Here is a 12,539-nt window from a genome sequence, read left to right as displayed (position 1 = left end):
TGTAACAGTTAGCATAACAACATTGTTACCCACTGATCAATTTTTTTACAATAATAACCCATTTTTCCATAAGCGTTTTTTAGAGTTGGATCAACAGCTATTTAAAGGCATTTTTACACTATGCATTACAAAAAACTAAACAATCGCAATAAATAAAACATCAAGACAAGGGTGTCAAACTTTGCAGTTTAAGTCCAACCCATTGTGGGGAAAAATACAATAATATATATATATATATATATATATATATATATATATATATATATATATATATATATATATATATATATATATATATATATATATATATATATATATATATATATATATATATTGATAGTTTACAGTGCATGTATTATGCAGTCTACAAACAATATTATTTGCCATTATGAACCTCAGGTTAATCTTCCTATGATTACTATTTTTAATAGTATTTATAACAATTTGACTGAAGATTTGTTTACCTATTTTTACAGGAATAATCTGTAAATATTAATGTAAAATTACTTGTTACTCTCTGAATATACAGAAAATGTCCTTTAAAAAACTGAAAAAAAAAACGTAATACCAAAATACAAGCAATAACTGTAAATTTAATGTTTTAATTTTTTATTATAGAACATATTTGTAAATAAATTTGTAAATTGTGACAAATAATTCTAATCAAAATTATTAGCCCCACTTTTTTTTTTTTTTTTTTTTTTTTTTATATTTTCCAAATTATGTTTAACAGAGCAAGGAAATTTTCACAGTATGTCTGGTAATATTTTTACATCTGGAAAATGTCTTATTTGTTTTATTTTGGCTAGAATACAAGCAGTTTTCAATTTTTGAAAGCAATTTTAAGAACAAAAGCTATATATATTTTTTCGATAGTCTACAGAACAAAACATCATTATTGCCTAATTACCCTAAACAGAAAATGGGGAAAAGAATAAACAGGGGGGCTAATAATTCTGACTTCAACTGTATATAATGTCTGTTACGCTTTAATTTAATGTAAGATATGACCACGAAGACTTGAAATTACTAATTTACTGCTTAATACTGTAAAATTCCCTCTAGGGCTGCACAGTATATTATTTCAGCATCAATATCACAATGTGTGAATACGCAATAGTCACATCACAGAATTGATTAATTAAGTGGGAAACCCTATACTTAACCATATACAGAACAAATTTATTTTATTTATTTAGAGAACACACATTTATATATTTTAAGGCATGTTACTGTGTACCAGTTCAAGCTTTAAACCATTCATGCACAAGAATTTATCAAATATGTGGCTTTAACATCGATTAACTGTATTTTGTATTACAACAAAAACTATACAGTGTGATTTTTTACATTTGATTACATTGTTTGAGTACTTTGCATTGTTATGTGTACCTCAACACTGTTAGAATATCCAGAAAACCATAAACCACTGTCTCTTTCATTTGTAACTTTGTTCTATGGTATGCATTGAATATATGCTTGTAATTTGTTTATTATACTTATAAAATACACACTCTTCATGCACTCCACACCAGTTTGACAATATAAAATAATAAAACATTTAAACTCTTCAGAGTAGATTGTTTCTGAAGCTGACTTTAAAAATGGCTTCAAATGAATGAGGAATATATCGAGCTTCTCGTATAGGCAATGAACATTGCCCTCTAGTGGTGTATTTTTAGATTGTTTTAATGATTTTTTAGAGTAATGCTTAATTTATTCATTAGTTAGTTTATTAATAACTCAATAACTCACAGAATTTTCTTTGGTTCAGTCCATGATTTATCAGGGATCACCACAGCGGAATGAACTGTCAATTTTATCAATAACTAATGATATTTACTATACATTATAATTAATAACCATAACTAAGACAGTATAAAGTATTCATAAAATGAACTCATTAGCTGATTGAAATTAACAGTTTTATATAAAATTAGCTTATTAATTTTATTAATAAATTTGACCTTAAATAGATTCTTAAAAAATCTTAAACTGCTTTTATTCTAGCCGAAATAAAACAAATAAGACTTTCTCCAGAAGAAAAAATATTATCAGACATGCTGTGAAAAATTCCTTGCTCTGTTTAACATCATTTGGGAAACATTTAAAAAAAATAAATAAATTAAAGGGGTTGAATAATTGATAATTGTATATAATAGAAGGAGTTCAGATGCATTTCCATTGAAAATTAGCATTTTTCTCAGTATGTTGAGTCATTTCACATTAAAGATCATAAACAGAACCTTTTCTTTGCCCTCACAGTGAAATTACTGAAGCTACATACAAGACCCTGATAAAAATGCTCAATTAAGAATCAATTTTCAGAGAGAATTTAGAGGTTTTTGCATCTGAACTTTTCATATATACAAAATATAAACCTGTTTAAAAAAAAAGAATGAATAAATACTTAAATGCTTATTGCATTGCTTATTGTTTGTATACTGTAGTTATGATATTGGCATATGCACTAATTTAACTGTTTATGCTCTTTTTATTAGATTCCCTGTAAAATATTTGCTCTTATATTTACAGTCTAATAATTGCATTACTTTCATAGTAAGGTACTGTATGTAAATTTACAGTAAACTACTGAGGTACTTTAAAATAACAATAATTCTGTAAATATTTCTAAATATCAAAAAAGTGCCCCATTAGCATAAAAGTGTATTAATTTTTATGTTGAATAAAATATTAATAGTGTTTCAATTCCTGTAACGTGCAAAAGAAATATAGGCATGTAATCTGCTGTAATCATGATGCCGGCCTTAATTTCACAATAAAATTCTGAACACGTATAATTTAACCGTTAAATCCTGTAACGTGAGCTGATATAATTTACTGTGAAAATTACAGTAACATGTTGTGAAACTCCAGGATTTTATTACAGTGTACTGGCTGTCAGTAATATTTAAAATGTGCGCCTGTTCAAAAGTTTATATTCTGAAATGGAAAGTAACGAAGTACAAATAAGCGTCTTTACTGTAAATAAGTTGATTTTTCTGGTATTAGTACTTTACTACACTATTTCTTTTTCTGACAACTCTTTACTTTTACTTCTTACATTTTTAAACAAATATCTGTATTTTCTACTCATATGTTCAGTTTTATGTTTACTGGCGCAATCTATTTTATTTCTCATCATTGCACGTTGTGTGCTGCAGCTGCACATTTTTTTCAACCACTGATCAACCATCGTAAGTAGGCTTGTTTATTAAGCTTGCATGAAAATGGTAAGAATGGCAAACGTGAAGGAGACAGAGCAAATCAGCAATGTAAACATACTGGGTAATAAGATGCATTTTAATCGATTGGATAACAGGTAAACAAGAGACACATTCCTGTTCAAATCTAGTATTTAAAATGGTATTTAAAAGTCTTTTGTCCACTTCCGAACATGGTGAGCTGTAGGCCTACTTCTCTGAACTTTCAATCTAATACTGCCACAATCATGTGCTTTTTTGTCAACGTTTGTACAGTTAGTGATAAAATAATTAAGTACTTTATGAATGTGTTCTGCATTTACATTTATGTCCTTTATTTCCAACGAGTTCATATTTCCTAGTATGGAACTTATGCTGTTTTATAGCCTAGTTTTAACATGTATATTATATACACTAATTTGTTAGATTGATAGATAAATATCAGGTTTTGGGTGAGTTATGAATAAAATTATAATGTAAAGTATCAGGAATTTGTTACATGAAAATATGATGCGAAAATGTATTAACAGCATTAATGACTTTATCCGTTCAATAAAAAATACACAATACTCTGAAAACAAAAAATAATTAAATAAATAAATAAATAAACAAACAAACAAACAAACAAACAGTAAAATCATATGAGCTGCAAGAGTGCTGTTGTTTCGGAAAATAAAGCAGCTTTACTTATGCAAATATGATTTGCAGTCAATAGTTAAAGTCAGCCCCCCTTTGAATTTTTTTTTCTTTTTTAAATATTTCCCAAATGATGTTTAACAGAGCAAGGACATTTTCACAGTATGTCTGATACTATTTTTTTCTTCTAGTCTTATTTTCTTAAAGTCTTATTTGTTTTATTTCGGCTAGAATAAAAGCAGTTTTTAATTTTTTAAACACCATTTTAAGGACAAAATTACTAGCCCCTTTAGGCAATTTTTTTTAGATTGTCTACAGAACAAACCATTGTTATACAATAACTTGCCTAATTACCCTAACCTGCCAAGTTAACCTAATTAACCTAGTTAAGCCTTTCAATGTCACTTTAAGCTGTATAGAAGTGTCTTGAAAAATATCTAGTAAAATATTATTTACTGTCATCATGGCAAAGATAAAATAAATCGGTTATTAGAAATGAGTTATTAAAACTATTGTGTTTAGAAGTGTGTAGAAGAAATCTTCTCTCCGTTAAACAGAAATTGGTGAAAAAAAATAAACAGGGGGCTAATAATTCAGGGGGGCTAATAGTTCTGACTTTAACTGTATATATAATTATATGTTTTTTATAAAAAAAAAAAAAAAAAAAAACGGAATTATGTTTTGGAGAAAATTAAATGTTAAACTTAAGACATTTATTAATTATAAAAATATAGGCAGCCTACAGAATTACATTTTAGAGGACCGGAATGGCAGCTGTTGTTTTAACAGTTTTTACCCCGTGAAACTAAAACAGGTATAGTAATGAATACTTTTGACTTAAGTACATGTTTCAAGCCGTACTTCTTTACTTTAACTCATGTACAGAAGTCTGACAGTACACTTAGACACTTTACACTTAGACTGTCTAGTGATCTAAAATGCTCTGCGGAATAATTTATTCAAACCACAGCCACGCTTCCTTATCTATACCATATCTAGACGCAAAATCAAAACACTATCAGTGCAGTAGTGGAGGAAAAACAAACCCTCATCAGCGTGTGTTTTTGTGTCAAAGAAACGTTCAGCTGTGCCTCATCAAACTTCTCCATGCTGCGTTTTTCTTTTTTTTTCATCCGTCTCTCAATGGAAAATGTCGGGACAAGAACGTCCATGAATATTCAGCAGGTTCGAGCAGCGGCCCCTGCGGCACTCCGACATGCTGTAGAAATTGATTTCACAGTTGCTCAGGAAAGCCGGTGTGTGTCTTAAACGCGCAATGATTAAAACCGCCGTCCGGCTCAATCAAGGGCCCCGGTGCTTCACGACCCCAGCAGCCGTTCTCCAATTTACACTTCTTAATTGTGTTGCTGCGCCGCTGGGGTTTTAAAAGGGCCGACTGCGGACTGATTAAATCTTTTGTGGTGAAGGTGATCTGGGATCTCCCGAGGGATCCAGTGCTGACACGCGTCCCGCCCAGATCACTCACAGCTGGGCTTAGAGCCGTCAGACAGGCCCCTGTGGAGATCTCTGTCAACCGTATCGATTGTGGCCTCGGTAACCTTTGATTTCTCGCCAACTTAAAAAAAAACATCTGGATCATTCTATCGATTGCTGGGTTCATTTAACAGTGCTCTGCATGCAAAGGAAAGCCATGCGTCTTAATTATGTGGATCTTAATGAACTTAGCGCTAATTAAAAATTAAGAGGATTTCAGGCAGTTAATGGGATGAAACTAGTGTTGAAGTCTGTTTATAATATTATTAGCTCTGTTTTACAAATCTCTCTGGGCTCTTTATCGTCAGAGAAGAACTTTTGTGGTTGGCTTATTCAAAGTAATAGAGAAATGATTAAAGTCTATTTGTGGGTCACACTTTATTTTAGTCCGCTTGTTGAATTTAAGGTACATTGCATCTACATGCCAACTAATTCTCATTAGAGGATGACATTTTTTCAGGAATCCCGTGATATGCGGGAGAATGGGAGTCATCTTCGCTTTTAAGTCTACTCATGCTCAAATGGACTATCTAAATAAAGTGTTACCTATTTGTCCTTTTGCCTCTTAGCCAGCACCAGGAAGCCAACGCGCTGGGTGCTGTTTTTTTACATGTCAGTGCGGGACGTTAAAAAAATAATGAACCCCAAAAACTACAAAACTGGAATTTTTCTTTTAAAGCAAACCAATCAAATTGAACAATCAAGCAGGTCAGTAGATCGTGAAGGACCAGGAGGAGGTGAACTCCTGTCACCGGTCAAATGAACCTTTTAAAATGCAAACATATTCACTGTTGCTGTTTCCCAAGCCCCTTGCTAGAAAAAAAAAAACAGGTAGAATAATAATGAATCTAATTATTAATTATTAATCCGCTGGTCCTCTGAGTCTGTAGCATCACGCATGAAAACACTCTTGTATTTGCACACACTGCAGTGAACAGGAGAAGCAGATGAAGCGAAAGGAAAGCTGCGTCTGTGCTGTAATTAGCTTGATTAGTGCAGTGAGGAAGCAAAACACTCATTATTAGCCGGAGGGATCAACATTATGTTTCTGGGTGGATTAAGAATTGCTTTCAGAGAATACGGGTGTGTTAGTATGTGTGTGCGTTTCAATGGTTTAAAGGATTAGTTCATGCAAAACTGAAAATCCTGTCGTTTACAGTACTTCCACTAAACATGTACATTGCATGTACTTGTACTAAAATGTGACGGCATGGTGGCTCATTAGTTAGCACTGTCACCTCACAGCAAGAAGGTCGCTGGTTCGAGTCCCAGCTGGGCCAGTTGGCATTTCTGTGAGGAGTTTGCATGTTCTTCCCGTGTTAGCGTGGGTTTCCACCGAGTGGTCCTGTTTCCCCTAAAGTCCAAAGACATGCACTATTGGCGAATTGGATAGACTAAATTGGCTGTAATGTATGAGTGTGTGAATGCGAGAGTGTATGGATGTTTCCCAGTACTGGGTTGTGGCCGGAATGTTATCCGCTGTGTTAAACATATGCCAGAATAGTTGGAAGTTCATTCCAGTGGTGACCCCTAATTAATAAAGGACTAAGCCAAAGGAAATGAATGAATGTACTAAAAGCAGCATCACAGCATCACTTTAATGCGTGTGTGCGTGTTTGTGTGTGTTTGTTTGTTTGTGTGTGTGTTTGTGTTTTCAGGTGATTACCCAGCTCCCCGTGCGGTTCTGACGGGTCATGACTTTGAGGTGGTGTGTGTGTCAGTGTGTGCAGAGCTCGGCATTATAATCAGTGGAGCCAAAGGTGAGTGAGAGGCAACGTTATTTTAGTTTTGAAAGTTGAACGTTTTTATTTCAGTATCATTTTCAAAAGTTAATTTACCACATCTCTGTTTAGTTTTACTCCCATTGATGGTTTTCTTAGTTTTAGATTAATTTACATTTAGTGAACGTATTTTTATTTAGCTTTAATTTAGTTTTTACTAAGTATAGTTCTGTAGAGTTAAACAAATAAATAAATTAACACTTCCAGTTATTGATTTTGGATTTTTGGATACCTGGCAACCCAGCAGTAAGTGAGGTAAAGAAAAGGGACTAATTACACACATATCTGAGAAAGGTATTTAGAAGTGTTGCTTGGTGTCAGTCAATATTTTACCACATGTACAGTACTTGGCATGCTAAAATTACTTGAAATAGATATTGTGTTATGTCCACGTGCCTCCTCATTAATTGAATTTTTGTGTGTGTGTTGTGACCTTGCTCAATGAGCATGAGCAAATGGGCTTTCATAGTGTCGCATTGCAATTAGTTTTATTTCACAGTTTATATTCACTTTTGAGGGCTCAACACTAAGGATTTACCATTTGTTTTCTCTGGCCATACCAAACTAATTATTTCCTTGCCACATTTTTTAAATAATGCGTCAAAACAAGCAAAATATAACTTTTTATTTAACAAAAATTTTCTTAAAAAACAATTAAAAAATTTATTCTCACGTATCTAAAACAATAAACAGTAGTCTGTCCAGGCTAAAGGTCCCAGATCACCTGTTAACTAGATAAATAGAAAGTTAATCTCATATTAAAGCTATGTTATTCTAAAGAATAATAATTAAACCACATTAACAAAAATTACTTGCAAGCAAACGAAAACTGGTGAAAAACAGTCCGTTAATGTTAGGCATATTAATAATGTGGTCAAAGAATGGTTGAAGCGAAAACCACTGCTGCTTACAAAAAAATCTCAAGCTCTTGAAGCAGAAGCTGCTTTTTCCAGTCTATTTTAAAAAGAAACGACCACGATTGCTTAACGCAAGGAAATGGGACACGGGAGCTTTTAAGCACTCACGCACATTAATTACATATTATATTATATTATATTATATTATATTATATTATATTATATTATATTATATTATATTATATTATATTATATTATATTATATTATATTATGTTATATTATATTATATTATATTATATTATATTATATTATATTATATCAGAGATAACAGGAGACATTTTCTTTTTAAGTGAATCTAGCAATCAACAATAAATAAATTAAAACCAGGCTTCTTTTCATTACTTTTGTGTGGCGTTTCAGTTGCCATTGTGACCAGGCAACCCTGAGTATGCTTATATGTGGTGTGTGGTTCTGGTATTCACTACTTTGTGGGAATCAAATGCCTCCACAAGCATGGCAATACCAGGCATTTTTTTGTTGTTTCAGAGGGGCCATGTCTGGTGCACACAATCACCGGGGATCTGCTGAGGGCTTTGGAGGGTCCCGACAGCTGTGTTCTGCCCCGTCTCATCTGTGTGTCTAGCGAGGGCCACTGCATCATCTACTTTGACCGAGGCCAGTTCTGCAGCTTCAGCATCAATGGCAAGCTGCTGGCCCAGATGGAGATCAACGACTCCACACGAGTATGTGCTCCATTCACACAGTGCTAGTGTATAACTACAACGCACATTTCTCTAGTTAAGTTAACTTATTTCATGTAGTTTGATGTCGTGATTAGTTTTCTATCGCTTTACTTAGTGGAGAAAAAAACCCAGAAACTTTAAAATACATATGGCTACAGTTGCAATATTGCCTAAGTAAAAAGATAGGGAATTCTGATAAATTTTTGGTAACACTTACAAGAGTTCAGTTTTAGCTCATGATTTATACATAGCTTGTTTGGCTTGGTTAGGACAATTCTAAGGGCCCATACAAATACATTTAGGGGGCTACCAGAAACATTATCAAGGGCCCGCGATAGCATTACATATAATAGTAATTACATATAATACTAAAACTATATGATATATATTTAAACTATATAAATATTTTATATATTTATTTTTTAAATACATACACAGATTCAAAGAGAACCACAGGTCAACAGGAAGTTTGCAAAAGACCTGGGGCCTCATGAACGAATACTTGCGTGGAAATCATACTGAAACATTGCGTAGGCAAAAATTCAGATGTATGAAACACTGCGTACGCCGAATCTCACGCACATTCTTTTGTACATCTGAATGAACGTGAAACTAAGCGTAACATGCACGAGCACAAAACCCCTCCCTGCCTCCTCCCCCATATGAATATGCTAATGACTATACTTTGGCCAAACTCAACGAAAAAGAAATGACAAAATCAAGCAAAAAGAGAAACTTTGAACAGAATGTGAATTGGAGGTGCTCCTTTCGGAGGTAGAATGGAGAAAAGCGGTGTTATTTGCAAGTTTGTTCTCCGGAATTAGCAACAAAAGAAAAAAATAAAGTGGTTTATAGGTGTAAAATGTTGCAATACTCGTAACAATCTCAGTGGCGCAGCTCATAAGACGCATATCAACATGTTTTGACACGTTCGAGCATGAACTCGGTTCGAATCCAGCATCTGATGAACTCTTCTTTTTTCCCCCGCCACATATCAGATTTTGCCAACTATTTATCACAAGAAAGACAAGTAGGAATCAATAAGTTTGTGCATCATATTTTATTTGCACATTTATTGAATAGAAATGTTTCTGATTCACGCATGCAAATTCATCTTCAGATAGTGTCTTTATAGCAATGTGCTCAGATTACATTGGGAAAACAGGCGACCGCTGCAAATTGCGCTTTAATGTTTAGCTGGTCAACTGTATGGTATGGAAACCTTATATACCTGCTAGATGAACCCGTCTCATACAGCTGCCATTGCAAGGCTCAAAGACACTTTGCAGAGTGCAATTTAACAACTGCCTCTAGGAGTCGCCAATGGAAATAAAACAGACACGCACAAAAAATGTGCGTACGCCAGCCATAAAGCTGGCGTGGAGGTGCGCACATTCCCACGTTAAGTTCATCGTTAGTAAATCCAAACGTGAGCGATTCTGAGCGTGAAACCTGGCGTACGCAAAGTTTTTGTGTGTATGCAGCGTTGATACATGAGGCCCCTGCTCCTGCTTTAAGCTGCACTGATTAAATATCTACTATTCAAAAATATACAAACAAATGTAAAATACAGTAAAACACCCTTAATCTGTTGAAATACATCAATCTGATTTGCTGTTAAGTTTGCAGCTAAATATTGTTGGGAGATCACTAACAGGAACAGTGAACAGCTCCACCAGCGTGTCTGAAGCTCATATGCAGGTTTTAAGAAAGCTTTGGTATAACTGTCTTTTTGGTAAATCATAATAAACTTTTACTATTTTAGGTCCGTTAGGATTACCTTAATGATTTACATTTGCTAAATGCCAGAATAATAAGAGCCCTTTTTTTTTTTTTTTGAGATTTTTTTAATTTCTAGACAGTCAAAAGTTTACATACATTTTCTTTGTATTTTTTAGCTTTGCTTTTAAACTGTATAACTTTAGTCAAATGTTTTGGGTATCCTTCCACAAGCTTCTCACAATAGTTTAAAGGAATTTTGGCCTATTTCTGACAGAATTGGTGTAACTGAGTCAGATTTGTTGGCTGTCTTGTTGGCAAAAGCTTTTTTAACTCTACCCACACATTTTCTATAGGATTGAGTTCAGGGCTTTGTGATTGCCACTGCAAAACATTCACCCTGTTGTCCTTTAAGTACATTTTAACTAGTTTGGCAGTATGCTTAGGGTCATGGTCTGTTTGAAAGAGCCATTTGTGGCCAAGTTTAAATTTCCTGGCTGATGTCTTGAGATGTTGCTTCAGTATTTCTACATAATGTTCTTTCTTCATGATGTTATCTATGCTGTGAAGTGGACCAGTCCCTCCTGCAGCATAACAGCCCCACAACCTGATGCTGCCGCCCCCATACTTTACAGTTGGGATGGTGTTCCTAGACTTGTAAGCTTTCCCCTTTGTCCCCTAAATGCAACACTAGTCATTATGGCCAAACAGTTCAATCTTAGTTCCATCTAACCACAGGACAGGTCTCCAAAAATGTGTCTTTCCCAGTGTAATTTGGCAAAATGTAATCTGGCTTTTTTTTTTTTTTTTTTTTTTTTTTGCTTTTTTTTTTTATTCTGGCTTGTCGTTTTTCCTGTGTTGTCACACAGGGAAGCTGTGTGTTTGAGGTTTTCTTTAAACACTATTCTACAGTTGTGCCTCCAATTAAATCAAATGTTTTCAATTAGCCAATCAGAAACTTCCAAAACCTTGACACCATCATCTGAGCTTTTTCAGAGGCTTAATAATCTTAGTGTATGTAAACTTGACTTTCAAGAATAAAATATCTCTCTTATTATTTTGCTATTAAGCATAACAGAAACAAATTTGATAATCCTAACTTACCTAAAAGAGAAACCGTTTAGTTTCATTAACAGCTGACCTTTTTAAAATGGTTATGTGCCTTTTTATACAGTGTATGTAATTTTTTGGTTTCAACTGCATATTGTTTGGTTTAAATTGTCTTCTGATGCTATTGGACCTAGTGTCTGGAAAATAATATTTTCAGTCAATGTTCCCTCTTTCTAATAGTTTACTCTGTACTAAAGCTGATATCAACAGTATAAGTTTATAAGATAGGCTTTTTTGACATGAGTTGAGCAAGTGTTCATGTGGCTTTATTAGCCTGTGTTTCCTGTATTCAGGCTATCGTGTTGAGCAGTGACGGGCAGAATCTGGTGACGGGTGGAGATAATGGTGTGGTTGAAGTGTGGCAGGCTTGTGACTTCAAGCAGCTCTACGTTTATCCAGGCTGTGATGCAGGTGTTCGAGCCATGGACCTGTCACATGATCAGAGGTGTGTGTGTGTGTGATTCATCAGCATTACAAACGTGGCCATACTCAGGGACGTGGGGTAATCAACTTACAGTAGTGTGAGCACTTAAAAATACACTTTTATTTATTATTATGAACTCAATTTAACCACTAAATAACCTGGTATACTTCAAACCAAATAAAAAAAAGCTGAAACTACATTATTTTTGAACAAAATCCAGCTTAAATGATGTCTGTTTTGAGTTTGTTTGGGCAGTTTGAAACGGCTCACCAAATCAACATTTTTAGGCATGTTTGTTTTGTTCCTAATAGTGGTGGACATTATTGGTGTTAATGTGCTGCGTTAACGCGAGACTCTAATCGAGCAATTTTTAAAAAATAACGTTGTTAATCTATTCTCAAAGTTGGGTTGGGAGCTGGGTCTGTTCTATGCAAGCTATGATGACTTTCACCTTGATATTTTAGCGCGGATGTATACCTGGCCGAATTGCACTGTAGAGGGGGCAAGAATGATTCTTCGGACCTGTGTGTATTCCTACTGTAAAATTGCCACATCAAACGTGACGTGCTAA

The 12,539-nt window shown here is 34.1% G+C and overlaps 1 protein-coding gene across 13 annotated transcripts in view; it reads left to right on the top strand.

Annotated features, from left to right (window-relative positions):
- Nucleotides 1–12,539, top strand: part of nbeab (neurobeachin b) — a 770,985-nt gene that overhangs the window by 552,933 nt on the left and 205,513 nt on the right. For 11 of the 13 annotated variants that reach the window (XM_073923810.1, XM_073923809.1, XM_073923808.1 and 8 more), the window contains 3 exons: nt 6,992–7,093; nt 8,519–8,715; nt 11,838–11,989. The exons of the other annotated variants lie outside the window; for them this stretch is intronic. In XM_073923810.1, the coding sequence (XP_073779911.1) occupies nt 6,992–7,093; nt 8,519–8,715; nt 11,838–11,989 (451 nt within the window). The remainder of the gene's footprint in view (nt 1–6,991; nt 7,094–8,518; nt 8,716–11,837; nt 11,990–12,539) is intronic. 13 annotated transcript variants of the gene reach the window in all.

This window comes from Danio rerio, chromosome 15 (assembly GCF_049306965.1).
Source record: "Danio rerio strain Tuebingen ecotype United States chromosome 15, GRCz12tu, whole genome shotgun sequence".
In the NCBI taxonomy this organism is placed as follows: domain Eukaryota; kingdom Metazoa; phylum Chordata; class Actinopteri; order Cypriniformes; family Danionidae; genus Danio; species Danio rerio.
Note: the sequence above shows the minus strand (reverse complement) of the source record. Positions and strands in the feature narration are given on the sequence as shown.